Below are 27334 nucleotides of genomic sequence, written 5' to 3' on the forward strand. Positions count from 1 at the left end.
ATTTTATTATTATTTTTTTTTGTTGTCTTCTTTCCCTCTTTTTTTAAATGAATTTTCTAACTCTATTTTTGTGAATAATATCTATTTTATTATTAATTTGAATCTTTAGGTTTACACCTAAATCTTCCAAGACTTTATATGGTCCGTCAAATTTTTGTTCTAATTTTGAACCTGTTTCATTTCTTACAAGAACTAGATCGTTAATAACATAACGATCAGTTTTGTTTGTGTCTTTTTTTGTTCGGTTTTGTTTGGCTTTTAGTAAACAATCGCGTGCTTGTTTTTGCGATGTTTGAATTTTAAATTTTAGAATAGCAGAATAGTCATCTATGTTATACACAGGACTTATTTCTGTTTTTCCTTGTAACTCAGTTGGAAGATTGCACAATTTTCCGTATACTAACTCGTACGGAGTTTTACTGGTTGCGCTGTGCACAGTTGTATTATAAGCGAATTTATAATACGGCACCCAAGCAGACCAATATCCATAAGAATTATTTGTTTGGATTCGTAGAAAATTCCCAAGCACTTTATGCGAATTTTCTAACGCTCCAATTGTTTCATGGTGATATGCTGTTGAATTGAGTTTCTCAATTTTCAGCATATCACAAATTTTTGTGAAAACAGAGGACATGAATTCTGTACCTCTGTCCGTCAATATTTGGTCGGGAACGCCATAATTTAAAATTATTGCTTCAACAAATGCTTTGGCCACTGCATTTGTTGACTTGTCAATAATTGGCGTTGCAGTTATGAATTTTGACAGATCGCACTGGGTAGTCAGTATGTACTGATTCCCGTAGGCGTCTGGTAATAATGGACCAACAATATCCAAAAATATTTTTTCAAAAGCAGTTTTTGCTGTGCTTGTCATTGTCATAGGTACTTTTGTGCGGAAAGACTTATTTTGTTGGCATTTCACACACTTTTTAATAAAATTTGAGATATCCTGGTCCATGGATTTCCAGTAATATCTTTGTTTGATGGTATTTTGTGTTCGTTTTATACCAGCATGCCCTGCAGTTGGCAATATGTGGTAATTATTAATGATAAGTTGTTGCTCATCTTTATTTTCAACATGTTTTATTTCATTTCCTATTACAATGATAGGTGGTATACCATTTATCTTTAGAGCTTCTATTTGCTCTTTTATTTTTTTATATGTCTGCGTATTTTGCACGACTAGGCCTTTTATCGGATTCTTTTCTGTAAACACCACTAGTCGTTTCAATACTCCCCGTAGGTGAGATATTGACGTTTTAGGGTTAATAATCAGAGTTCCATCCTCAATCTTAAATTCATTTTCATTACTTCCAATTTGGATTTGTATGTAATCTGTTGCAACCTTACTTTTATCTTCATTTTTCTCAGCTGATTTAATTTTATTTTTATTTTGTGCTCTTGTACACACAAAATTTATTTGAGGCGTAAGTGCCTGGAGATCTTCAATAGAAATACGTGACAACGCGTCCGCTATCACGTTTTCTGATCCCTTTTTGTATATGACATCAAATTTATATTCTTCGAGTGCTAACCGAAATTTGGTTAATCTACTCGAAGGGTCAGTTAATGTGAATAAATAAACTAAAGGACGGTGGTCTGAATAAACATCAAATCTTCTCCCATACAAATATGGTCTGAAATGTCTGATTGCCCAAACCACTCCAAGTAGTTCTTTTTCAATTGTGCTGTAGTTTATCTCAGCTTTATTCAATGCTTTACTCGCAAATGCAATAGGTCTACCATTTTGGTTGCTTAAAACAGCACCAATAGCTTTTCCTGATGCATCTGTGTGTAAAGTAAATGTGTTTTTATCCGAAAAATCTGGATAATCTAATATTGGTGGAGTAATAAAACAATTTTTCAAATGCTGGAAACTGTTTTCACATTCTTCCGACCACTCAAAATCTACACCTTTTCTTGTTAGTCTATTTAAAGGACTGCAAAGTTTGGCAAAATTTTTGATGTGCTTTCTATAGTAATTAGAAAAAGCTACAAATCTCTTTACTTCATCAGCCGTTTTAGGGCTGCTCCATTTTTTAATTATTTCAATTTTCGAAGGATCTGGTTTGATACCTTCTTCAGAAACAGTATGACCCAAATAGATCAACTCCTTCTTCAAAAAGTTACATTTCAACGGGTTTAATTTCAAATTAGTTTGTCGTAATCGTTCGAAAACATCAAAAAGATTTCGATTGTGATCTTCAAGTGTTTTGCCAAAGACGATTATATCATCAAGATAAACTAAACACCTTTCCATATTGAGACCAGCCATTGCAACGGTCATCAATCTTGAGAAAATTGAAGGACTGTTTTTTTTAAACCCATAGGTAGACGAGTCATTTGGTACTGTCCCCTATTAGTACAAAATGAAGTACAGGATCTGTCCTCCGGTCTTATCTCACATTGATAATAACCTTGAGTTAGATCCAAATGCGAAAAATATTTTGCTCCTGCTAAAGATTCTATAACTTCCTCAATATTTGGAAGTGGAAATTTATCATCCTGTAAAACGTTGTTTAACTTACGATAATCTATGACTAACCGCCATTTTTTACTATCGTCAGTTGATTTCTTAGGAACTAATAACAAAGGACTATTCCATTCTGATACAGTCTCTTCGATTATATTGTCGTTTAGCATTTTATCAACTTGTCTCTGTACCTCATCACGCTGAGATTGTGGTAACTTATATGGACGGGTATACACTGGTTGTGTATCCGGTTTAACTTTCAAAGATGGCTGATAAATTTTTGTAACAGTTATTTTGTCATCTGTTAAACAAAATATATCACTAAATTTCAAACAAAGTTTAGTAATTTCAACTTTATCTTTTTCATTAATTCCATCAAAATTTAATTCTGATAAAAGTTTGTTTGCTCTGTCTACATTATGAGGATAAGCACTACCTATTTTTATCAAATCATAATTTTTAAAAGGTTTGGCCAAAAGTTTCAAGTCATTTACCTTTACAGCTTTATTTTTCAAATTCATCAGTCTAACCGGAATCTTTCCGTTGACCGGAGAAACTAACGCATTAGCTATAAAAACTAAAGGTTCTATTTCTTGATTTAAAATAACTAAATCCTCCTTAAAACTTGTTTCAATAAATGTTACTACTTCCGTTCTTGCGGGTATAACGAAGTTTTCATGGAACAATGGTTCCCGTAAAATCATAGTAGAATTTTCAAAATCTATTATTGCTCCGAACTTTCTTAAAAAATTCATTCCAACCAATCCTACTATAGAAGGTGATAGGTTTTCAACAATATGAAATGTTATGGGGTATTCATAACCATTATATTCTATAAACAATGATACAGTGCCAAGAGTGTGCGTAACTCCGTTTAAACCACGAACCTCTATGGACTGCGTAGCATTGATTTTTTCACGAAATTTTTGGGGTAAATAATTTATGTCTAGTAAACAACAAGATGCTCCACTGTCTACTATTAACGAAATTTCCGAGTTATTAATTTTAAATTTTAGGCGTAGGGCTCTTTCGGCATTTGAACTATGCACGAAAAAACTCGCCTACATTAACCTCTTCACGTGGTTGCTGAGGTTGTAGTTGTTGCTGCTGTTGGGATCGCGGATCTTCCTGAACCACGTTAGCAACTCCTCGATTACCACCTCCTCGGTTATGTTGGTAACCTCGATTTCCACGGTGGCCTCGATTCGAGTTGTAGCCTTGCTGCTGCTGGTTATTGTAACCTTGCTGATTACCATTTTGTTGTTCATAGTTTCTATTTTGGTTATTTTGATAACCACGATTTCCTCTGTTTTTATTACGTTTTCCTCGGCCTCGGCCTCGGAAACCTGGGTTACTATAACTGGCATAGGTCCACATGACTTCCTCGGGCATGGGCTGCGCATGTATCTCCAGAGCATCCGACAATGCTTTGGTTAAGGTTTCCGGATTCCTTGACCGCATTTGCAATACTTTCGATTGATCCTTAAGACCATTTATAAAAGCTTCTACAGCAATTGGTTCGACTATGGGCCGCGTGGCTGCCTCAGTTGGGAAAAGTTGTGGTTGTTTCGATACCCACGCTGCGGCTAGCCTAGCTGCCACTTTCTCGATTTCATTCCCGAAATCGACTAAAGATTTGCCTTTTTGTTTCAACCCCCGTAACTCGGCTGTCACGGCAACTGGGGTTAATTTAATCCCAAATCGCGATCTTAAGGTATTTCGTGCTTCTATAATGGTAGCTATTCCCGTTAATTCACCGCGGGCAGCACCAGTTAAACGGTTGTTCATAAATTGAACAAACACCGCTTCATCGACAGTTGGTTGCCCCGCTCGGAGAACCGTCACGTCGTTGAGCCAGTTTTCCAACTCGGCTGCGTCGCCGTCGTATTTACCCACGACGCGAATAGCTAATGACAAATCTAATGTATTCGCCATTTTTACCTTTCTGTATAGCTTATTAATTGTTAGTATTACGTTCACTAAATTTTTAAAAGAAAGCGGCTCAATATTATTATCGAGCCGTGCCGTAAGTTTTGTATATGCTTCTCCGTAGAGATATCTTAAATTCTTCAATAATTGTAATTGTTCCGACTCCTTATAGAGTTCTATCTCGATTATTGCTGCATTATATACTTGTTTAGCCTCGTGTAATTTGGCAATTAATGTACTATTTCTATACCTCCTAGTTGGGGCTTTTGATAAATTATTTAATATTTTTGATAATTTTTCAAAATGTAGTTCCATTTAAAGTATTCTCACGCTTTGATGATTCGGACATACATCTCCATTTGATCCAATCATTTTCCCAGGGCCTGCTTATCGGGTTGTGACGGAACCGACCGTTCCCACAACCGACGCTTCCCTTCTGCGATGAGATGTTGGTTGGTTATTGATGGTGTTCGCCTTGAGGATCTGCATATGGCTTGTGTCAGAACCGTCCGTTCTCACAACCATTGCTCTCCTGCTCATTTGATGTTTGATGCTTGTTGAATTGCCAAGGGCCTGCAACCCGGGTTGTGACGGAACCGACCGTTCCCACAACCGGCGCTTCCCTGATTTGTTTTATTTCTCTTGTTTTCAGGATAGAGTCTACATCCGGATTGTGGTAGTACGGACCGTACTCACAACCGACGCTCCTCTTGCTGTTGTGATATTTTTTGTCATCAACATCATCACAAAAATTTTTTTTTTAGATATTAATTTTCAATTTTTCACTTTCACTTTTTGTGTTCATCCTGCTTCCTTTTTTTTTAGATATTAATTTTCAATTTTTCACTTTCACTCTTCATGTTCATCATGCTTTTTTTTTTTACAGATTTTTTTTTTTTTCTTCAATTTGATTTTAAATGTTTATTCACAAACTTTCTTCTCTTTGTTTAAATCAATGTTCACTTATCGCTGCGTAGCGATATTATTCAACCTAGTCTCACGACTCGCGGCGGCCGTTGCCGTTCTTTGCACGTGTTTGGCAAAAAATTTACCCAGCATGTAAATTATTGCTGCTGCAGCTAGTACCACAAGCGCGATGGCGCTTACATGATCTGTAATTTTAACAGTATTCACTTCACTGTTAAACCAACTCATTTTAATGCTTTTGCTACTTTACAATTCACTACACTGGCATAAATCACTGTTGTGAATATTTCATTCACTTTTAGTCTTCACTTTAAGCTTTGAATTCCCGACAAAGAAAAACTTTTGTTAGAGCTGGCAGGATCGCCATGTTATGTAAGGAGGGTAAGGTGATACAAATGAGACATCTAACACGGTTGACGGTGGAACTAGGAATGATCTTTATTTTAACTTCAAACTTATTGCTAACTTAAACTTAAGCCTTGTTGGCTGTGGTGAATTCCTAGAACAAGATGGCTAATAAGCCACACCTACTTTTTGGTTATTTACCATCGAGTACTCTTTCGGTGGTCGCTTGAATATAACAAAGTGCTTGGTGCATGTTTGTCAACATCTGGTACCCATCAAAGAGGGTCAGTGTTAAACACAACACGGAAAGCAACTGCTGACTTCAAAGTGTCACAGAATGTGGGCCACAAGAAGGTCGCCCAAGAAGTAGAACATAAATAATTTGTTACTGACTCAAGTGTTGTAATTTGAGTCAGCGTTAAATGATACGCTGCATGTGTCGACCCACTACAATTCATTGCACTTTTACCGCTCTCGACGGTGCCTTCTATATCGACAACGAGAGAGTCCACTGTAAATGCTCTCTGATAAACACTGTCATTGGTAATACAGTTGACTCTACGGTTATCGATTTCTGATTTTCCAATCCCGAAAACCGGGGTGACTTTGATAGGATTTCAATTTATTTTTGAAATATTTTCCAACTGGTAAGGTTTTTCTCAAGATTCTTATTTTTAAAACATGTACTGGGGTAGGGCCCACAAATTCCATGCACTATTTTTGAAAAAAGTTTTTTCAATAGTGTTTAGAAAAATAGTTACATTAAAAATTCTTAGTTTAAATTCCAGAGTGACTTTGATAGCTATAATTTTTCTTGTAAAAATCAGATTTAAGGTGTTCAAATTTCATTTTCACGTCAAATGTACCATCACTAAGGTTGCTGATATTGTTTTTAAGAAAAAAAATATTGTTTATATTTAGTTATTTAAGTTTAGAAGCATTTTAACAAAATACATATCAATTTTAGTTAAAATTGTAAAATTGTCGAAATTTATCCTGAAATTCGTTAAAACTGGTTTTGTTTACATTTTTTTAAATTAATATTGCATTTTAAAATGATTACGAAGCACGAATCACAAGTTTTCACATTTTACTTTAAATTTGTTTTACTAACATTGCCTATAAATTTGGAGATTTTTTTAATTGTGTTTCAAAAACATATATTATTTGGGTAATTCTCCGCCAACTCACACAGCAGTTGCCCCGACCCCTCTTCGGTTTGCGTGAAACTTTGTCCTATGGTGTAACTTTTGCCCCTGATCATGAATCCGAGGTCCGTTTTTTGATATCTCGTGACGGAGGGGCGGTACGACCCCTTCCATTTTTGAACATGCGAAAAAAGAGGTGTTTTTCAATAATTTGCAGCCTGAAACGGTGATGAGATAGAAATTTGGTGTCAAAGGGACTTTTATGTAAAATTAGACGCCGGATTTGATGGCGTACTCAGAATTCCGAAAAAACGTATTTTTCATCGAAAAAAACACTAAAAAAGTTTTAAAAATTCTCCCATTTTCCGTTACTTGACTGTAAAAAATTTTGGAACATGTTATTTTATGGGAAATTTAATATACTTTTCGAATCTACATTGACCCAGAAGGGTCATTTTTTCATTTAGAACAAAATTTTTCATTTTAAAATTTCGTGTTTTTTCTAACTTTGTAGGGTTATTTTTTAGAGTGTAACAATGTTCAACAAAGTTGTAGAGCAGACAATTACAAAAATTTTGATATGTAGACATAAGGGGTTTGCTTATAAACATCACGAGTTATCGCGATTTTACGAAAAAAAGATTTGAAAAAGTTATTTTTTGCGTTTTTCTTTTTCGTCGTCCGTGTCTGTCGCGGGTGACTATGAACGGCCATGATCGATGACGACCAACACTCTTCTACTACGGTCAGTATGAATTCAAACCGTTGCGTACGTATTTAATTTGTACTCTTCATTTTGCGGAAAAATCTGAAACCTATCAAAGTCACCCCGTTTTACGGTAATCTTTACTGTTCCGATTGATTCTTCAGTCTCTTCAAACGGCATAGTTAGATTATTACGTTATATATTCTGATACCTCCCTCTCTTAATCGAAGGGACCATATCGATACAGAGAGGGTCCACGGTATATCAGTTCACTTGCATTTTTGCTGGTTTGATCATAAAGTGAATAGTGACATAAGCAAAATAAACAGACCCTCTCTATGTCGATATCGAAGGGACCGTTAAGGGAGGGAGGTATCTCACTAAAGTTTCACCCTAGTAGCCTTTATTTTCTAATGCCATTATTTGAGCAACTAATGGCCCATTTTTCAATGATAATAAAAAATCGTTCGGGAAATTTTCTGATCTTTTCGAAAAAATATTTTGGAAATTTAGAAATAAAGGCAAACATTTCCATAAAATTTTGGCAACCGTCCAGACATAAAGGCTATTAAAATATTCAAATACCTGTTTGTTGGGAACGGACTTTCTGATCGAATTGGTGTCTTCCGCAAAGTTTAAAATATCACCTCGGATAGTCGAACCACGAAAAAAATGTTTTTCGTCGTTTAATTGTTCATTCCCGAGCTGAAGTATGACTTCTAAACTACGCTAAAGTGATTTAATTTTTTTTAATCCAAGATGGCGGCCAATATGGCAGTGACGAAATATTGGAAAAATTTATTTATTTTGTATTTTGTTTTTTAGATTTGACATTTTTTTTTGTTTGTGATTCGGTTATCAAAAGACCCATACAAATCTTCGGATAATCGAATTTCAGATAATCGAAAATTCGGACAATCGAGGCTTCGGATAATCTAATCTGGACTGTATTGCTAAGAAAAGCTATCCACTTTAACAACCCCCGTGTCTTTTGTGGTCTCTGTTGCAAGGTTCTGCTCATCAAGACTAACATTTCAAAAGGGCCAAATATTCAATATTACGCCCTTTTAAAATGTTTGTCTTGGTTTAAATTCTTTTCAAATATTTTTTTCGAAGAGATATTTTTAATATTTTTCACGAATGTTTCATATTTTAACATTGTAAATCGGACCACTAGTTGCTGAGATATCGACGTTAGAATATGGTGGGTTGTTTGGGTGAGAATTGGAAAACATCAATTGTCCTGTTTTTTAACCTTTGCATGGCAATATCTCAGCAACTAAGGGTCGTACTATTAACAAAGTTCAAAAAGCAAAATATATATTCCAAAAATATTTTTTTCAAAAGTGGGCAAACATGTGCAATAATTTAAAAAATGAAAAAGTGGAACTTTGTTCAAAATAGTAACCTAAAATGGCCTTAACTTGAAAACGGTGCATTTTATCAAAATTTCACTAAAGTACTTTTTGATTGCAAATTAGATTCTCAAAAAAAATCAGTATTGATTCAAAAATTCATAACTCGTTCAAAGATTTTTTGCACAACCTTGAAATTTCTGAAAAGTTGGCATTTTATGTCCCCTAAAACATATCAAAAAATAATTTGATTCATTTCGGTTTTATTTGTGAATAATCAAGATACAATAAGTTCTTTTGAGGTACATTACAGAGTTTTGGAGTTCCTTTCAGCTGTGTGTTACATCATAATCCATTTTGGAAACATTTATTGCTTGTAAATAAAGGTCACCAAGAGTAAGAAAAACTAAGAAAAAAACTTACTAAAATTGCATGGGAAAGGGGATAGAAATAGAGAAAGCATAAGACTAGATCAAAGTTTTTCACCCTTATAGATGTGCTTGATCATCAGCTCCCCAAGGGCCAGGAATTGCTCCGCCTTGTTACGGCAGGTCCGAAACCGCGTCATCATCACCCCTGCGAAAGCAAAGAACTCTGGCAGGGTAAAGAGATCTTCCCCGGTGACTTCTTGCTGGGCCGCATTGCCGCTACCGGCAGCGACCACGCTGGCGAACGATCGCCCCCATCCAGGAGGGAACGCTGAGTTGTCCGCTGGAACCGTACGATGACCAGCTGCCGGCACGGTTACGCTCGTGCTTCGCTGAGGAGGGTGGGACGCTGCTGCTTTCTTCTTCCTCTTTTTCTGCTCCACGAGGTAGTTTTTCGATGCGCTGCATCCACGGTAGTTGCTGGTATGGTTACCTCCACAGTTGGCGCACTTTGCTCTGCCTTGTCCCCCAAGTCCGCCTTGCACGACAGTGCACACGCCTCAGAGAGGTGTGATTCACCGCACTTCAGTAGAACCGCCAGTTTACCGAAAAACCGTCTAACGCTTTAGTTCGCCAGGTCTTGAATTTTGACGGTGCCGCGGTCGAAGTACAATAGGTAGAAGGTGTGTGTACCTGTGACTGTTGTCTTCCGCGAGAGGACTTTTATGTCACGCGGCGTTATTCCAGCACCCGAGAGGTCCTTCTTGAGGTCGGAGATCGGGCGGTCTTGGTACCCCTGCAAGACGACCTTAACAGCTGTCTTCTGCACGGGGTCGAATGTGTAAAACTTAAAGTTTTTACTCTTTAATTTCTCCACAACCAGGTCGAAGTTCTTTTTGTCGAATGTACATTTGTAGTAGTACTGTAGTACAGTGTAGACGCACTTTTATTGTGTAAACAAAAATTGTCTAAAAATTGATGTAAAAGGTGGCTTTGAAGCTTAGTTTTTGGACTCAGGTGTGAATCGTGATTGATTCTCGCGACCGGTGTAGTTAGTGGTTCGCGAAACGCATGATTAATCGGAAAAAGTGATAAGAAAAATTGCGAAACAAACGGAGAAACAAGAAGCCAGGCAAAGTGTTTGGTGTGCTTGTAATAGTGTGGCCGAAGGGCCAGCTATAAATCTGCACCATGTCTACGAGCGTGCAGTGTAGTGTTTGTTCCGCGGCTATCAAAGAAGGGAACGAAAAAATTTATTGTTTTGGACCGTGTGGAAAGATAATGCACCCAAAATGCTGTGGTGAAATAAATATGGATGGAATCAAGGCAATGCAAACAAACAGAGGCCTGAAATATTTTTGTCATGATTGCAGAAACTCTCAATGTGATTATAATAATGTGCTGGGAATTTGTAATAGTATTTTGACAAAGGTCAACGAAACTGAAAAAATGATGAAAAAAGAAATTACGGAACAAATAAGGGAATATACTAAAACAGCAAACGAGGCGAACGAAAAAGGATTTGTATTGCTAAAAGATTATATTATGAGTGAGAATAAAAAACTGGAAGATAAATTGTCTGCCAAAACCAACACTAGTGGGAGAAATAGGAAAGAAGAAACATCGCTCTCTGGCCCAAGTGGAAACACTCGCTCTCAAAGTAAACAAAAAACGGCAAAGGCTGGTGAGACGGGTAGCGTGACGCAGAACTATGCTGAGGTTCTAATAAACGGTAGAAAGGAAAGTGAAATTGATCAAAATAGGGAAATCCCTAAAGAAAAAGAGACTGTGATTATAATTAAACCTAAGGAAGGGGACCAATCGGCAAAAAAGACCAAGCAACAGTTGAAAGAAAAATTAAACCGCACTGAAAACCACATTCTAAATGTGAGAGAGGGCAGAAATGGAACTGTTATACTGGGTGTCTTGGATAACGTGGAAAGTGTAGCTAAATCAGTCCAGGAAAAATGTGGAGAACTCTTCAATGTGACCGTTCCAAAACCAAAAAAACCAAGACTGAAAATAGTAAAAGTGGCTGAAGAGCTTAATGAAAAAGAGTTAAGAGAGGCCCTCATTGAACAAAACGACGTATCTGATGATATAGAACTGCGATTAGTGACAAGTTTTAAGAATGGTCTTGATGAATACTGTGTGTGGACCTACATCATTGAAGTTGATTCTTCTTCTCATGAATTTTTGCTTGAATTAGAGAAGGTGAACATAGGATGGGAAAGATGTAAAATAGTGGAATGCTTTGGCATTATTCGATGTTTTAAGTGTTGTTGTTATGGCCATAAAAGTAATGAATGTAAGAGCGATAGGGAGGTTTGCTCCATTTGCGCAGAAAACCACAGAACAAATGAATGTAAATCTGAAATAGAATGTTGTGCTAATTGTTCGACAATGAATAGAATGAGAGGTTTAAAATTAAGCACAGATCATGTTGCATTTAGTCGTGAATGTCCTGTCTATAAAAGACAAGTAGCCCGCAAACGCCATCAAATTGATTACACTCGATAGCAATCAACGAAAAACAAGAACAATAAACAAAAATGGTCAGTGATTAGCTTAAACTGTGGCGGACTGTCTACAAACTTTGAAGAATTTAAATTATTAGTCCAAACATATAAACCAAGATTAGTGTTAGTAACAGAAACTCATATAACAGAGCAGTTGGGAGATGAACATTTGGGAATCGATGGGTACAACCATGTGAGTTGTTTTTCAGACTCAAGACACACAGGAGGTGTAATGATTTATTCACAATCAAACATTGAATACAATGTGCTTTGCAAAAGCCAAATCGGACGAAATTGGTTCTTGTCAATCGATGTAACTAGGGGTATGAAGATTGGAAGATATGCAACGTTGTATCATTCCCCAAATGAGCCGCATGCAACATTTTTAAAAATTTTAGAAGATAATTGGCTTGAGCAATTCGTAGACTTGTCAAAATTTATAGTGGTGGTTGGTGACTTCAATATTGACTGGTCAAGAGAAACAAGTGAAGCATCTAATTTGAAACAAATCTGTGATTCATTAGGTTTAAAACAAAATGTCCAAGATTATACACGCATAACGAGGTTGACCAAAACAATGATTGATCTAGTCTTTTCTAACTGTGATATAGGTGTGTGTACTGTGAGTGAAATGAAAATATCTGACCATGAAACTTTGTGTTGGTATAATGTGAATGAGTGTACTGTTGCTAGTAAATCAATGAAAAAGATCACTTGTTGGAAAAACTATTCTAAATCTGCTCTAGTAAATCTTTTGAGACAAAACAGAAATTTAACATTTAATTTTGAGAATATTCATGAAAATGCAATCAACTTAATAAGTAATTTAAAAAAATGTGTTCAAACGTTAATAACTGAAAAATTAGTCTCTGTTGATAAATGCTGCAAGTGGTTCTCAGTGGAGCTATTACAAATGAAGCAAAGGCGGGACCAGGCCTATTTGAAACATGTAACAGAAGGAGGAGCTAATTCATGGGCAATTTATAAAGCATTCAGAAATGAATACTCTAGCACTTTAAGAAGAAAACGGAAAGAATATATTCAAAAGTCAATCGAAGAAAATAAAAATAACAGTAAAGAGTTATGGAAAATATTAAAGAAAATGATAAAACCTGAAAGTGCACCGGCTAATACTATCTGCTTTGATAATGTCAATGAAAAAAATAGAGTTGAAATTCCTAGAAAATTTAATGAGTATTTCGTAAAGAGTGTGGAAGAAATAAGCAATTCTATTGAGGAAATGAATGCACCACCTGAGCTTGAGTGTCAATTTTCTGCAACAAATATGTCGTTTTTTGAAACAATAACATTAGAAAAACTAAAATCTGTGATATGGTCTTTAGAATCAAAGTCTGGATCTGACAATATCAGTGCTTCTGTTTTGCGCGACGCTTTCGAAGTTATAGGACAAGATCTATTGAATGTGATTAATCAGTCATTAATATCTGGAGTGGTGCCTGACAGTTGGAAAGAGTCAGTGGTCATTCCCATAGAAAAAGTCCAGGGAACAATGAATGCATCAGAGTTTCGACCAATAAACATGCTTCCTCTCTATGAAAAAGTTTTAGAACTGACAGTTAAAGAGCAACTTCTAAATTATTTAAATGTTAACAAACTCCTAGCTGCAGAGCAATCTGGGTACCGTAAAAACCATTCGTGTGAGACAGCTCTTAACTTGGTGATTTCAAAATGGAAAAAACAATTGGAAAGCAGGAAAAAAATATTCGCGGTTTTTCTAGATTTAAAGAGAGCTTTTGAGACTATTTCAAGAGAAAAATTGATTGCAGTCCTTAAACAATACGGAATTACAGGAAATGTGATTAATTGGTTTTCTTCTTACCTAGTCAATCGAAGTCAACGAACTAAGTTTAACTCTGTGATATCAGTTTCCATAGAAACGTTAGTTGGAGTACCTCAGGGAAGTGTTTTAGGTCCCCTTTTATTTATTTTATATATAAACGACATGAAGAGAGTTCTTAAACATTGTGATATTAACTTGTTTGCGGATGATACTGTGCTATTTATTGCCTCAGACAATGCAGTTGCGGCTATTGAAAAATTAAATTTTGATTTGGAAAACCTCTCTCGTTGGCTAAAATTCAAAAAACTCAAACTAAATGTATCGAAAACAAAGTATATGATAATTGCTAATAACAAAGCAAGTCTGCCAAATTTGATAGTCAGTATTAATGGCGAAAGATTAGAATGCGTTACCGAAATTAAATATTTGGGAGTAATCATTGACGATAAACTGGACTTTAAAAAACACATAGATTATAGTATTAAAAAGATTGCAAAAAAATTTGGTGTACTGTGTCGTTTACGCAATGATTTAACCCAGTGGAGTTTAATTTATATGTACAAAGCACTTATTTCACCACACTTTGATTTCTGCCCATCCATAATATTTCTAGCTAACGAACAGCAAATGAATAGGTTACAAAAAATACAAAATAAAATCATGCGTTTAATTTTAAAGTGTAATAGGCGAACTCCAAGGCAATCTATGTTAAGTGCACTGCAATGGTTATCGGTGAGGCAGCGTGTAACATTTCTAACAGTTGTTTTAATTTATAAAATAGCAAACGGAATGGCACCTGAATATCTTCAAAAAATATTGATTCGTGGTTCAGACATTCATCAGCACAACACTCGTATGGCTTCAGAAATAAGAGCAGCATCGTTTCTTTTAACAAGCACACAAAATTCATTATTTTATAAAGGTATAAAACTATACAATACATTGCCTAGAGACTTTAAAAATGAAAAGAACTTTGCGGTGTTCAAAAGGAAGACATTAGGTTTTGTAAAAGAAAATGTTGGTATATGATTTGAGTACTAGTTGAGTGTAGATTAAGTGACTTTTTTTTAAATGTATTAATTGTGTGAACATCTTTGTATGATGATAAAATTAGCAAAAAATAAATAGATAAATAAAATAAGGTTGATGGACGCGCATGGGCTTAAAAAAAATAAATAATAATAGCAACATAACAATGCAAACAAGAAGTGAATTAACTAAACAAAATATCTAACAAGATAAATCAGACACTCTGCTATTCCCATGGGCGGGGGTAAGTGGAGGGCCATCATCATCATAAACTTGCACCGACGACTTACCAATTTTCAGACAATATCCGAGGCCTTCCAGCAACTCGTCAATATCGTCAGCCAACGTGTCCAAAACAAAAAAACTGGAGGTGGTCTACGTTCCTTTGGGGAATTGTTCTTTTTTGACGTCGATACTTTTTTCTGTGCACGTCTGTCGTCGTCGTCGCCGTTGTCGGTAGTGCTGCTACCTTCGGTGTTGTTGTTGTTGTTTTCTTCGTCGTCGCTCAGCATCTGGAACTCGTTCCTGATGGGAATGTTGGCGGATGTTGATGTGCCGCTGGTCGTGGCACCAGAAGTACCTGAACGGGTTCGCACTGGTGATCTCGGAACATATCCGGGATGTAAATACTTTTTGTCGATTCCACATGCGCTCACGTTCCCCTGCGCAATGGCGGCCGACACGGCATTGATTTGTTTACCTTTTTGCACACGGTCGGTAGACGAACTTCGCGGGTTTTTCGAGGCCACACTCGAACTGCCACGGCCGGCCTTTGGCATGCTGGAGAAGCAAACTCGCGGGTGATCACAATCAATTATAAATAAAAAGCGATAAAAAACGACCCCTTAACCTTAACTGATTTGGCTTAAAATTGTCACAGATACTTATTTTTGCCGAAGAAATCGAATGTCGATTTTTATTATTGTCACCCTAGTGGTGAGTCAACCAAAGCCTCTTTTACGATTGCTAAATATTTTTCAGGAAAAATAGTCACAAGTTAAAAAAAACTTATTTTTTTATTGTTTTTTGTCTCACAAAAATTGATCTCCATTACCAAGTTAAACCCACCGAAAATTGTTTTTTTTTTTCGTTGATAACGTGACGATAACAGATAAACGTGGATGTATTTTTTCCATAAATTGCTTCAAAAAAATTTAAGATTAGAAATAGGTAGGTCATCTCCATTGCTCACTCATTAATTCCATTCCACATGAACTACACAGGTAACTCACACTTCATGTACGGCTACATGGTGCATGACAAATGTAATTTCCTTTTCTGTGGCCATAATCTCTACGTGGTACACACGCTTCCCTACTTTCGGGGTAAACCCACAAGATTAACACGAACTTCCCCACAACACACACTCCTCTTCCGAAAACTCACCCAACTCCGAACCACTTAGCAAATTAGTGACTAATTCATAAGTCTAACGTTGCACTAATGTAGTTACGGGTGCAGATTATCTTTTCGGGGGGTAATTTTGCTTGTCCGGAGAGATCAAGTTTCTGCCAGTTTTTGCACCACCGCGCTCACAACATGGTTTGCGAAATGCAGTACAGAGCAATGGGTCCAAAAACTTTGAGGTTAATCCAATCTGGTGTCCGGTACTGCCGTACCACTACGGTCAAACACATGTACTTCATGACTCTAGTCTAAGCTGGTTCATGTGAGCTGTGTGCACTTGTGGCATGTATTTGCCACCCTTCCCCCTGGACGAAAAGGGTTATGTCATCGGACTGACCGAGAAAAGTGGATTTTCTAATCAGGGCAAATTCGTTTGAAGTTGAAATTTGGTTTCTGATATGGATTCTTTGAATAATTGTTGAATCTAAATGTGAAAAATTTCCAACAGCTACAAAAAATACTTACAGGGATGTGTCGGTGCGAACGGGTACTCGAGCGTGGGTAACCGTGGCGGATGTGGTCCTGCCGGATGCAGCGACGGTGGACAGTGGTAGCAGAACATTCCACGACCCGCTGTAGCGGAACCCAGCTGAAATAGACCGAGAGAGAAAAAAACATGATTTTTTTCACTTAGCTTAAAGTGTCCCAATCAGGCGCCGCAATCGATTCTTGCAATCCGTATGAGCCCTCTATATTCAGGAAGTGTCCCCGGGCAAGCCCTCTCTAAACCCTTTTAGGTCTCATGCACTAGTCAATCGTTTCATTTCCCGTTGATTGAAGATATTTTTGCTCCCCGATTCAGCGGCAATCCTTGCTCGTCTGTGTCGGGTGCAAACCCGGTGACGAGACGTGACTAGATTGAATCAAATTTGAAATTTATAGGATTTTCGTGCCGGACCACTTTTTTTTTGTATGGGGCCAAACTTTGTGCACTGCGATCCGGTTGGAACGTGCAGCAATTGGACCTTTTCGAGCGTGATTAAAAATTCATTCCTGTGACACTGCTCTGACTGTTGAAATCTAATAGCAGCAGGGCCGGAGATTACCCCGGTGTTACAGAATTAGAATTCGAGCCTCGAATCTCGAGGAATTTAGGTTCGAACTCTGTACCTTTGCTACTTTGTGACACGGTTGCAACATCCTTTCGAATTTCACTACGTGGAATGGATTAGATTTCTGCTGCATGCAAGCTAATTATAAATTGTACTCGACTTCAAACAGTTTATTAAATTTCATTGCACTCTGTTGAGCTACGCGAATTTGGATCGGAAATCTACGTTATGGCGCGCACGCTGATTTCGAAACTAGTTTGGAAATGACCCAACTGGTATCAGCAGTGACATTATTTGCGCACACTGAATTTATTTTAGATGGACAGAACATCAGATCGTTATGATTGCTATACACACACCCAGAACTGGACATCGGCATACGAGAGGATAAATAGCACGATTCAGTAGTAAAATGGTACAGTGTGCGGACTGAGATGATAAATCCCGAAATTACCAAGAGTACTGTACTCATGGGTTCATCTTCAAAAAAAGCTCATCCATAAAAAAAAGTACCGGTACCGAGAATTGAACCCAAGACCTTCGGCATATTGAACCGTGCCATTGCCGTATGGGCCACCATGGTGTTCGGTGACTAAGTGGCGGTCATTTGTCCATATAAGCCACTCAATAGGATGAACTGTTCCAATGAACGAATGAACACGCGAGAGGACTATACTCTCACAAAATAGAGGAGAAAATCGTGACGTCAGAAATGAACTCAAATCACTCAAAGTTCATTTTGTGAGTGACTTTAAATGTTTGGCCTAGTTTGACAGCTACATTGTCCTTAGTTTTCTGCGGGAGAGAAAACTAAGCACAATGTAGCTGTCAAACTAGGCCAAACATTTAAAGTCACTCACAAAATGAACTTTGAGTGATTTGAGCTCATTTCTGACGTCACGATTTTCTTCTCTTTTTAAAAACTGTTTAACTTGGATTTTCAACAAACTATAGTTTTTTGTTCTCACTATTATCCATCCGTTTAAAAAAATCCTCAAAAATTCAGGAGGCTTTTTAAATAATTATCGCTGAAAATAAGAAAAAAACTCATTTCAACAACTTCTACAATTAATTGTAACCTGTACACTGTAAATTGTAGGAGAAATATGCCCTTTCTCAGTCCATTTCTATTATCGATCTATCAACAAAACAAACACAATTTGAATAACATCGAAAAACTTTTAACTTTTAGAAAGGATATTAAATAGTTAACTATCATTTTTTCAAAAAATTGTGGAATTTGAAATACCACACAAAAATGAAACTAAAATGATGCTCAAATATATTGTGTTTCTTGTTCCAAGGAATCGTATTGGCATGCGCATGCTACAATGTTGAAGTAGAGATTTGTAAACATTTGAGAACTTTTGGAGCAATTCCATCAAAAACAACTGCCGAAAATTTGTGTATTTCTTCTTTAACATTAACGTTTGTATTTTTTTATGAAATAGGGCCCTTAAATTAATTACATTTTTTTTAATTTGGGGATCATAGATTGAAAAAAGACGTACCACATATTTTTTTTCATAAATTCATTGACATTTGGCAAATTTTTGGGAGTAGCAAAACTGTATCTGTAACTGTAATAAGCATTTTGTGATACATTTTTTTTTAATTTTGAGGGTTCAGCTTGAACCAGTAAAAAACGAAATTGTAAACCCTAAAACTCTATCAAGTGCATTTGATTTTTTTGCTTGCAAAGTTCAACAAATTACATAAGAATGACACTGCTAGAATGAGAGGATTTAAAAAATATGTTGAGCGCAGTATCTTGTTTGTTACTTTAATTTTTTTAAAATTCCTACATTTGCAAATTTTGCTGAACTTTCCGAAAAAAATCTTTCAAAAGCACGTAAATGAGTTTTAGGGGTTAAAACTTCGAAAAACTCTTGGAAAAACTTGGCGAAAATGATCAAAATCGCCACTTTTCAAAAAACTTTTTCGCTAAATGCAAACTATTTACATCAAAGGTTCTGTTTTTGAATGCTCTACAATTTTGTGAAACGTGAGTTTACCCAAAAAAGTAACCCTGCAAAGTTACAAAAACACGTAATTTTAAAATTAAAAAGTTTGTTCTAAATTAGAAATTGTCCTCTGTGAGTGGATGCAAATTAAAAATAAATCCCAAAAAATTACATGTCTCTCGATTTTTGACAGTTGAGTAACGGAAAATTACAGCGATTTGAGTACCGTAAACTGGGGTGACCTTGATAGCCTGGGGTAACATTGATATAAATTTGATTTAGCCACTTATTTTGATACATCCAATGTAACAGTCACATGTTTTGCAAATATGTTCGATAATAAACTATCCCTTAATCTAATCTAATCTAATCTAATCAGACCCTAGCGCAGCCAATCTTTCGAAGGGATCCTGGAGAGTGCCTTAGGTTAGATGACGCCTAGCACTCTTCTTGTCATTTATTAACATTTGTAGTGCGCCATTGCATCGGAATGCATTGAAACATCACAAGCGTTAAAGCGGCCAGGCCTACTGCGTAAAGCCATATCGCAGAGATGACTCGTAATTGGGTTGAGTTTGAGCACTGAGTGTTCGAACAACAACACAATTTTGAATCGACAGGGGAGGAAGAAGCGTGGGGACACACCACCATACGCTCCGTGATTTGGTAGTATTCGTTGGGAGCACCATGCTAAGAAGGTTTGGTACTCCGGGACCCTCTGGGATGGGACATTGTATTTCCACGAATGCCCTGGACACTATTTGCCGAGGTTATAGCGCCACAACTCGCTCTCTGTAACAGTATTCCTAATTCCAGTCCACGCTCACTAAGTCGTCATGGCTTAGTGGTTAGCATTTTTGCTTACCAACCCAAAGGACTGGGGATCGAACCCCGCCCGAGCGACTTTGATTTTTCGTTCATATTCATCATTTCAAATTTATGAGTTCTTAACTTTCTCATTGGGAGCAGATGGGAATCGAACCCAGAACCATTCGCTTACAAAGCGAACTATCCCTTAATGCTTACATACTCAAAATTCTCAAAAATGTTTAGATATTAATTTGACGGGCATTTGAAAAACCTATCAAAATCACCCCGGGCTATCAAAGTCACCCCAGTTTATGGTACTATATATTTTAAAACTTGTTTTTATGGTAAATTTGTTTTTTTTTGTACGCCATTAAATCGGGCACAAATTTTCCTTTGACATCAAATTTCTAAAAAAAATGTCTGTGCAAATTTTGCATTTTGCACTGCAAAATGATATAAATATCAAAGTCATTAAAATCTTGCCAAGTATCATAATTTTGTCATGTCAATTTAATGTTCATTTGATTTAATGGCGTATCTGTTGGAGAAACGTAATATAAAAACTAACTTAATCCACCTATGTGGTTGATGCCTTCCTCACTTTTTACCAAAAATGGGTATATGAGTGGTTTCATCATTTTTTTAGATCCAGAAAAAAAGAACACAATGTATAACTTATGTGGTCATAACTCGAGACAGGGTTGCCAGATCTTCAATGTCTTGGACTCATTGGAAAGGCCTTTCAATTACCTAATCAACGATGGGTCGGATGATGGATCCGGACATCGTTTACATGCATATAATTGAGATCCGGGTATTTGTGAAAACACATTTTTATGCATAACTTTTGAACTTCTTATCAAAACTTCAAACAATTCAATAGCGATGTATGGGACCATAAACCAAGTCGAATGCAACTGGTTCGATCAAAATCGGTTAAGCCAGTGCTGAGAAAACTCAGTGAGAATTTTGGTCACATACATACATACACACTCATACACACACACATACACACACACAGACATTTGTTCAGTTTTCGATTCTGAGTAGATATGTATACATGAAGGTGGGTCTAGGAGCTTTTAATAGAAAGTTCATTTTTAGAGCAGGATTATAGCCTTACCTTAGTGAGGAAGGCAAAATATCAACATTAGAACATACATAAACATTCATCAGATCTTTCAGTGTATATGCTTCAAATTTGGTCAGGTTTGTTGGTTACTAATAAATACAAAAAAAAGTTTCGTTTTAAATACCTCAGTTTAATTGGTTTTCAATCTTAGAATTATAATTAAATATAAAACTTAATAGATGAGTTAAAAAATGATAAAAAATGTGAATACAAAGACCCAATTTTAACTTTCTCAATCCCACCGTGCTCCATCCGGATGAGGGTGTTTTGCGTTTGCACTTTTCATTTCGGCGCACCAGTGCCAACGTCGACCGGCGAATCTTCCAGTGCTGTTGCACCGGTTGCAATGCTCCCCCCACCCCAACAAGCCAACCTTTGTGTCCAGTTCCAGCACCCCTAGCACGGTTGATCACACTCGGTGACAAGTGGTTTTATGTGTTCCGGAATTATGACGACCCCCTCCGTCCCTCTCGCACATCAGGGAGGGGATCATTTTCATCTAGAAAACAATGCAAAAAAACGAAACTATTGGCACTACGCCCCCCGGGGCATGGCCTTCCTCTAACGTGGGATTTCTGCTCCAGCGCCTCTGACGAGACAGGAGAAACCGGGACCGACGTTTTACTTCACCATCCGATAGAAGCTCAGTGGATAAGGCGGGAATCGAACCCGCGTCTCATAGCATCATCGGGATCGGCAGCCGAAGCCGCTACCCCTGCGCCACGAGACCCACAAACAATGCACAAGTCGCATATTTGTGCCGACCTCGTCAACGCTGTGCAAACTGTCACTACCCCCCGGGGACCGTGGCCAACGACAGCAACGGCGACGCGATGACGGGTGTGATGACGCTGATACATATGCAGATGAATTTAAATTATTAACTTAATTTAATTCAATGAGATCTAATTTAATAAACGTTTGGCTGGATATTTTGTTCTAAACTAGTTTCTGCTCCGGGCTGGAATGGTCCACGAGCACGAGCAGACTCACGCGCGAGCGCAAATATTTTGGCGTGGTCAATTTACGCGCATGAACCGCACTCAAGTTTGGACAGAGTGGCCACGGGATTTTGATGAAATTGGGACATGTTTTGGGGAGGAAAGTGTTTTCAATTGTGTTGCCATGATTGATTGGTTGTTTTGATAACGGGTTGTTTAAAATGTTTTGATTTATTTGAACACGATGAACCAAAAAAAAAATTTTGCGAAAGTAGTTTTTGCAAAAAGTTACAAAAAGAAGTTTTTTTTTTCAGCTGGATAGTTTTCAGAGTTGGATAAATACGAGTGCTGAAAAAATCAAGTTTCGTTTTCTGCAATTCCGAAAAACGCTTTTTGAACGGAATTTCAAAACAAAAATATAAGAACAATAAAAACTTCAGATCAATCGGAATCCAGCCGTGAAGTGTTTTCTTTCGCTCCTTTCCTGTGATTTTGCTCACATGTCCTGGGCTCGCACAAAAGCTCACACACTCTTGAGATTAGGAAGGTATTTCGTTCGGAAAAACAACAACACTCAGCGGATGAGAGCGGTTCTGAACCGTATCGCGGCCTCCGGATCTAAAAACTCGTCGGTCGTCACCGTGTTTGCCGCCAGCAATTATGACCCGCATGTAGATGGAGTGTTGAGTAATTGAATAAAACGAGTTTGTGTACGCTCTAAATGGGTAAGAAAATTGCGTGATTTTATTAAGGCAAATTAAAACGAGACGAAAAAAAGTGACGAAGACGGTGGTGGAACGGAATTTTTGGAACCACTTGAAGCACACGAGGACTCGGAAGGGGAATTGGCAGGGGTGTGGATGTTGAACAAATTCTTGATCGCGATAAGGAGGTACCAATTCGCTTGATTCAGTTTGCTGCCTGTTTACACACTCTCGGGAGGGTAAAGATTTAGCTCCTCAAGTGTTGGTAACCAGTTGGTATTCAACACTTTGGGGTTGGCTTCCCCCGGTCCTAGGGATGGTCCAGTATCCGGTTTCTCTTAGATTGCTGGAAAATGTAAATTCAGTTTTTAAAATAAATTTTTATGTAGATTTAACCGTAAACAATATTTTTGTTGTAAATTAGCCGGGTCTAGTGGCGAAGTGGTAACATGTTTTGTCTGATCACGACTTCCATCGGATGGCGAAGTAAATTAAGATAAAAAAGGAGGTTAGGTTGTTAATTCAGTCCCAGTAGTGGAGTCGTAACCCTAGTAAATGTTTAAACAAACTCCGGTAGAATCGCTGGTCGGCAGGTGGACTCACAATCCAAAGGTCATCAGTTCGAATCCCGGAGTGGATGGAAGATTGGGAGTAAAAAAACCCTCATCGCCCATCTCTGGTTTCTTTAGGGGATTTGGAGTCTTAATATAGCTCGAGGATGCTTGTTGGGCTTGCTTTCAAAACCAGTATTAGAAATCTTGGAAGCAACATTAAAATTTAGAATGAATTATATTTGTTTCTACATAAACATTTCTTCATTCAAAAATTGATCATTCCTACTGTAAAAAAAAACAAACTTTGAAGTATGATGTCATCTAACGAATTCGCCCTCGTGGAGCATCGCATGACGACAGACATATGGCGTATATCCTGCCAGCAAGCAGCTTACCCAAAAGGATTGTGAACCCGTTCCCGCCGGGAATAATTAAAAAAGGGGGCGTAATAAGTGGACGCGCCCGCTAATCACATGTTGTCACAACCCGGTCCGGAGAAGTTGCGGACCACAGCAATTGCATTTACGGTTCAGCCGGGTAGCGAGCCAAATTCAATTAATCTTCGCTGCTCTGTTGAGTAGCACCCATGGAATTAGTTGGGCAATCTCTCTCGATCATAAAGAAAAGGGTTTAAACTCTCCAAACGACATTTGAATGCAAACAGTCATCAGCTGCAGAACTTCGCGGGAGGCGCCTTCGGGCCAAAGTCTAGCGAATCGATTCGATTCAATTGCGGGAATTACCATCAACCCGCGGTGCTGCACTACATCGCTCGATGTTCATCAACGCAGAAAAGCTCATTCGTCTTGATTAATTTAATTCTGTTTAAACGGGGCTGCTGGCAGCAGCAGCCACTTTTACATGCGGACATGCCACGGCGCGCGACGAGACGCGACTCTGATAAATTAGTTTTTATTACAATTAATTTATGAATACATTATTAACAGCGTTTATAGTCAAACAATTTCATCTAAATTAACTTAAATTGAATTTGACGCTGCTGCTGCTCCGCCGGCCGAGCGACGCGACACTATCAGGGAAAGGCCAGTCAGGGCAGGCAGTAGCACGAACTGAGACTGGGTTTTGATGAAGAGAAGATTGGAGTGTCGAGTGAAAGATCGTGAAGCAAGAGCTGATTTTAACACAATTTTTTAGAGTTTAGAGTCTTTTCACCTTTCTAAAAGTTATTCGTGAGCACTTAAACTTCTCGAGCTTGGGAAAATATTGCTATCGGGATCTGGTCGAAAATATTGCAGATCAGGCAACCCTGTTGTAGGTTATGACCACTTTAATCATATTTATATTTTTTCTTAAGCTTGTATGAAAACCAAATTCAGATCAATCATTCGACGTATCGTCAAATTGGTTATCAAAAGATCATTAAAACGATTGCAAAACTTTGAAGAACTGGCAACCCTGTGTCAAGTCATGACCACATCAGTGATATTTATGACGTCATGATTCGAATTCCCGGACGCTTCGAAACCCGGACACTTCATCTTGTTTTATCAATAATTTGGATATAAGTTCGCATTATGAATGTCAAAACTGTGTTATTTGATGAATTCCAACATCAACTTTCATTTAAAGTTTGTTTGAACGCTGTAGTTAATGCCAAAACAATTAAATACAATAAAATTATAGGTTTACCAAAAATGCGAAACATTTCACTTGAAATATTTCATAGGCGTTCGAAGCACCGGGAAGGCAAAGCAGAAATTAATGGTTTCGATTTCCTTGAATTCTAACAAATTATTATATAAACTATCGATTGTTTTGATGTTAACAGCTTATTTGAGACCTAAAGAATACCATTCATTAACATTTCAGTCCAAATTTGTGCGATTCATAAGTAAAATCGAGTGTCCGGAATTCGAAGCAAAAGTGTCCGGATTTCGAATCAGCTTTTATCAGTGTCCGGGATTCAAAGCACAACAAGTCATTTTAATTTTAAAATTCTGATTGAAAATTTTTCTTGATACTGACTGTTTATACTACATCCTTATGATGTTTCTACATTTCCAACTTATTACATGAGCAATTCTCTACGAAATCGGTCTTTTTTCTTCAATTTTAATTTTTGTATTTTTTAATCCGACTGAAACTTTTTTGGTGCCTTCGGTATGCCCAAAGAAGCCATTTTGCATCATTAGTTTGTCCATATAATTTTCCATACAAATTTGGCAGCTGTCCATACAAAAATGATGTATGAAAATTCAAAAATCTGTATCTTTTGAAGGAATTTTTTGATCGATTTGGTGTCTTCGGCAAAGTTGTAGGTATGGATACGGACTACACTGGAAAAAAATAATACACGGTAAAAAAAATTTGGTGATTTTTTTATTTAACTTTTTATTACTAAAACTTGATTTACAAAAAAAACACTATTTTTAATTTTTTTTATTTTTTGATATGTTTTAGAGGACATAAAATGCCAACTTTTCAGAAATTTCCAGGTTGTGCAAAAAATCATTGACCGAGTTATGAATTTTTTAATCAATACTGATTTTTTCAAAAAATCGAAATTTTGGTCGCAAAATTTTTCAACTTCATTTTTCGATGTAAAATCAAATTTGCAATCAAAAAGTACTTCAGTGAAATTTTGATAAAGTGCACCGTCTTCAAGTTATAGCCATATTTAAGTGACTTTTTTGAAAATAGTCGCAGTTTTTTATTTTTTAAAATTAGTGCACATGTTTGCCCAGTTTTGAAAAAAATATTTTTGAAAAGCTGAGAAAATTCTCTATATTTTGCTTATTCGGACTTTGTTGATACGACCTTTAGTTGCTGAGATATTGCAATGCAAAGGTTTAAAAACAGGAAAATTGATGTTTTCTAAGTTTCACCCAAACAACCCACCATTTTCTATCGTCAATATCTCAGCAACTAATGGTCCGATTTTCAATGTTAATATATGAAACAATTGTGAAATTTTCCGATCTTTTCGAAAAAAATATTTTCAAAATTTTCAAATCAAGACTAACATTTTAAAAGGGCGTAATATTGAATGTTTGGCCTTTTTGAAATGTTAGTCTTGATTTGAAAATTTTGAAAATATTTTTTTCAAAAAGATCGGAAAATTTCACAAATGTTTCATATATTAACATTGAAAATCGGACCATTAGTTGCTAAGATATTGACGATAGAAAATGGTGGGTTGTTTGGGTGAGACTTAGAAATCATCAATTTTCCTGTTTTTAAACCTTTGCATTGCAATATCTCAGCAACTAAAGGTCGTATCAACAAAGTCCGAATAAGCAAAATATAGAGAATTTTCTCAGCTTTTCAAAAATATTTTTTTCAAAACTGGGCAAACATGTGCACTAATTTTAAAAAATGAAAAACTGCGACTATTTTCAAAAAAGTCACTTAAATATGGCTATAACTTGAAAACGGTGCACTTTATCAAAATTTCACTAAAGTACTTTTTGATTGCAAATTTAATTTTACATCGAAAAATGAAGTTGAAAAATTTTTACGACCAAAATTTCGATTTTTTGAAAAAATCAGTATTGATTAAAAAATTCATAACTCGGTCAATGATTTTTTGCACAACCTGGAAATTTCTGAAAAGTTGGCATTTTATGTCCTCTAAAACATATCAAAAAATAAAAAAAATTAAAAATAGTGTTTTTTTGTAAATCAAGTTTTAGTGACAAAAAGTTAAATAAAAAAATCACCAAATTTTTTTTACCGTGTATTATTTTTTTCTAGTGTAGTCCGTATCCATACCTACAACTTTGCCGAAGACACCAAATCGATCAAAAAATTCCTTCAAAAGATACAGATTTTTGAATTTTCATACATCATTTTTGTATGGACAGCTGCCAAATTTGTATGGAAAATTATATGGACAAACTAATGATGCAAAATGGCTTCTTTGGGCATACCGAAGGCACCAAAAAAGTTTCAGTCGGATTAAAAAATACAAAAAAAATCGAATGACCGAAATCCTAGAGAACTGCTCACATGATTTTTTGCCAGCTATAACAAAAATGATATGCTACTAAGTGTCCGGATTTCGAATCATGACGTTGTATTTTTATGAATCCGGATATTTTGGTTTCAGTTGGTTCCGCACCAGAATCATGCTTGATGCTATCATTTCCTGACCTTTTGTGTGACCCATTTTTGATAAGAAGTGGGAAGGCACCAACCACATAGGTGGAT

General features: G+C 36.8%; 3 protein-coding genes across 3 annotated transcripts in view; 1 reads left to right on the top strand and 2 right to left on the bottom strand.

Annotated features, from left to right (window-relative positions):
- LOC120414081 (diencephalon/mesencephalon homeobox protein 1) overlaps positions 1-27334 on the bottom strand; it is a 63819-nt gene that overhangs the window by 25659 nt on the left and 10826 nt on the right. Inside the window, exon 2 of the mRNA XM_039575102.2 lies at positions 16473-16596. Within this exon, the coding sequence (XP_039431036.1) occupies positions 16473-16569 (97 nt within the window). The 5' untranslated portion in view covers positions 16570-16596. The remainder of the gene's footprint in view (positions 1-16472; positions 16597-27334) is intronic.
- On the bottom strand, positions 216-6122 carry LOC120414083 (uncharacterized). Its single transcript, XM_039575104.2, has 2 exons — positions 3608-6122; positions 216-2076 (listed from the first exon to the last, which is right to left on the bottom strand). Exons 1-2 carry the CDS (start codon positions 4715-4717, stop codon positions 2044-2046), a joined length of 1143 nt encoding a protein of 380 aa, XP_039431038.1. The 5' UTR covers positions 4718-6122; the 3' UTR covers positions 216-2043.
- LOC120414082 (uncharacterized) lies at positions 9136-11785 on the top strand. The gene has a single exon (XM_039575103.2). The coding sequence runs from the start codon at positions 10443-10445 to the stop codon at positions 11769-11771; it is 1329 nt and encodes a 442-aa protein (XP_039431037.1). The 5' UTR covers positions 9136-10442; the 3' UTR covers positions 11772-11785.

Source organism: Culex pipiens, chromosome 2, assembly GCF_016801865.2.
Source record: "Culex pipiens pallens isolate TS chromosome 2, TS_CPP_V2, whole genome shotgun sequence".
Classification (NCBI taxonomy): Eukaryota; Metazoa; Arthropoda; class Insecta; order Diptera; family Culicidae; genus Culex; species Culex pipiens.

Coding starts and splice junctions, on each gene's coding strand:
- LOC120414083 (XM_039575104.2), bottom strand. CDS start 4,717: ATGGAACTACATTTTGAAAAATTATCAAAAATATTAAATAATTTATCA. Junction 2,077..3,607: donor ATCGAGGAGTTGCTAACGTG/GTTCAGGAAGAT, acceptor TTTCTGAAGAAG/GTATCAAACCAGATCCTTCG.
- LOC120414082 (XM_039575103.2), top strand. CDS start 10,443: ATGTCTACGAGCGTGCAGTGTAGTGTTTGTTCCGCGGCTATCAAAGAA.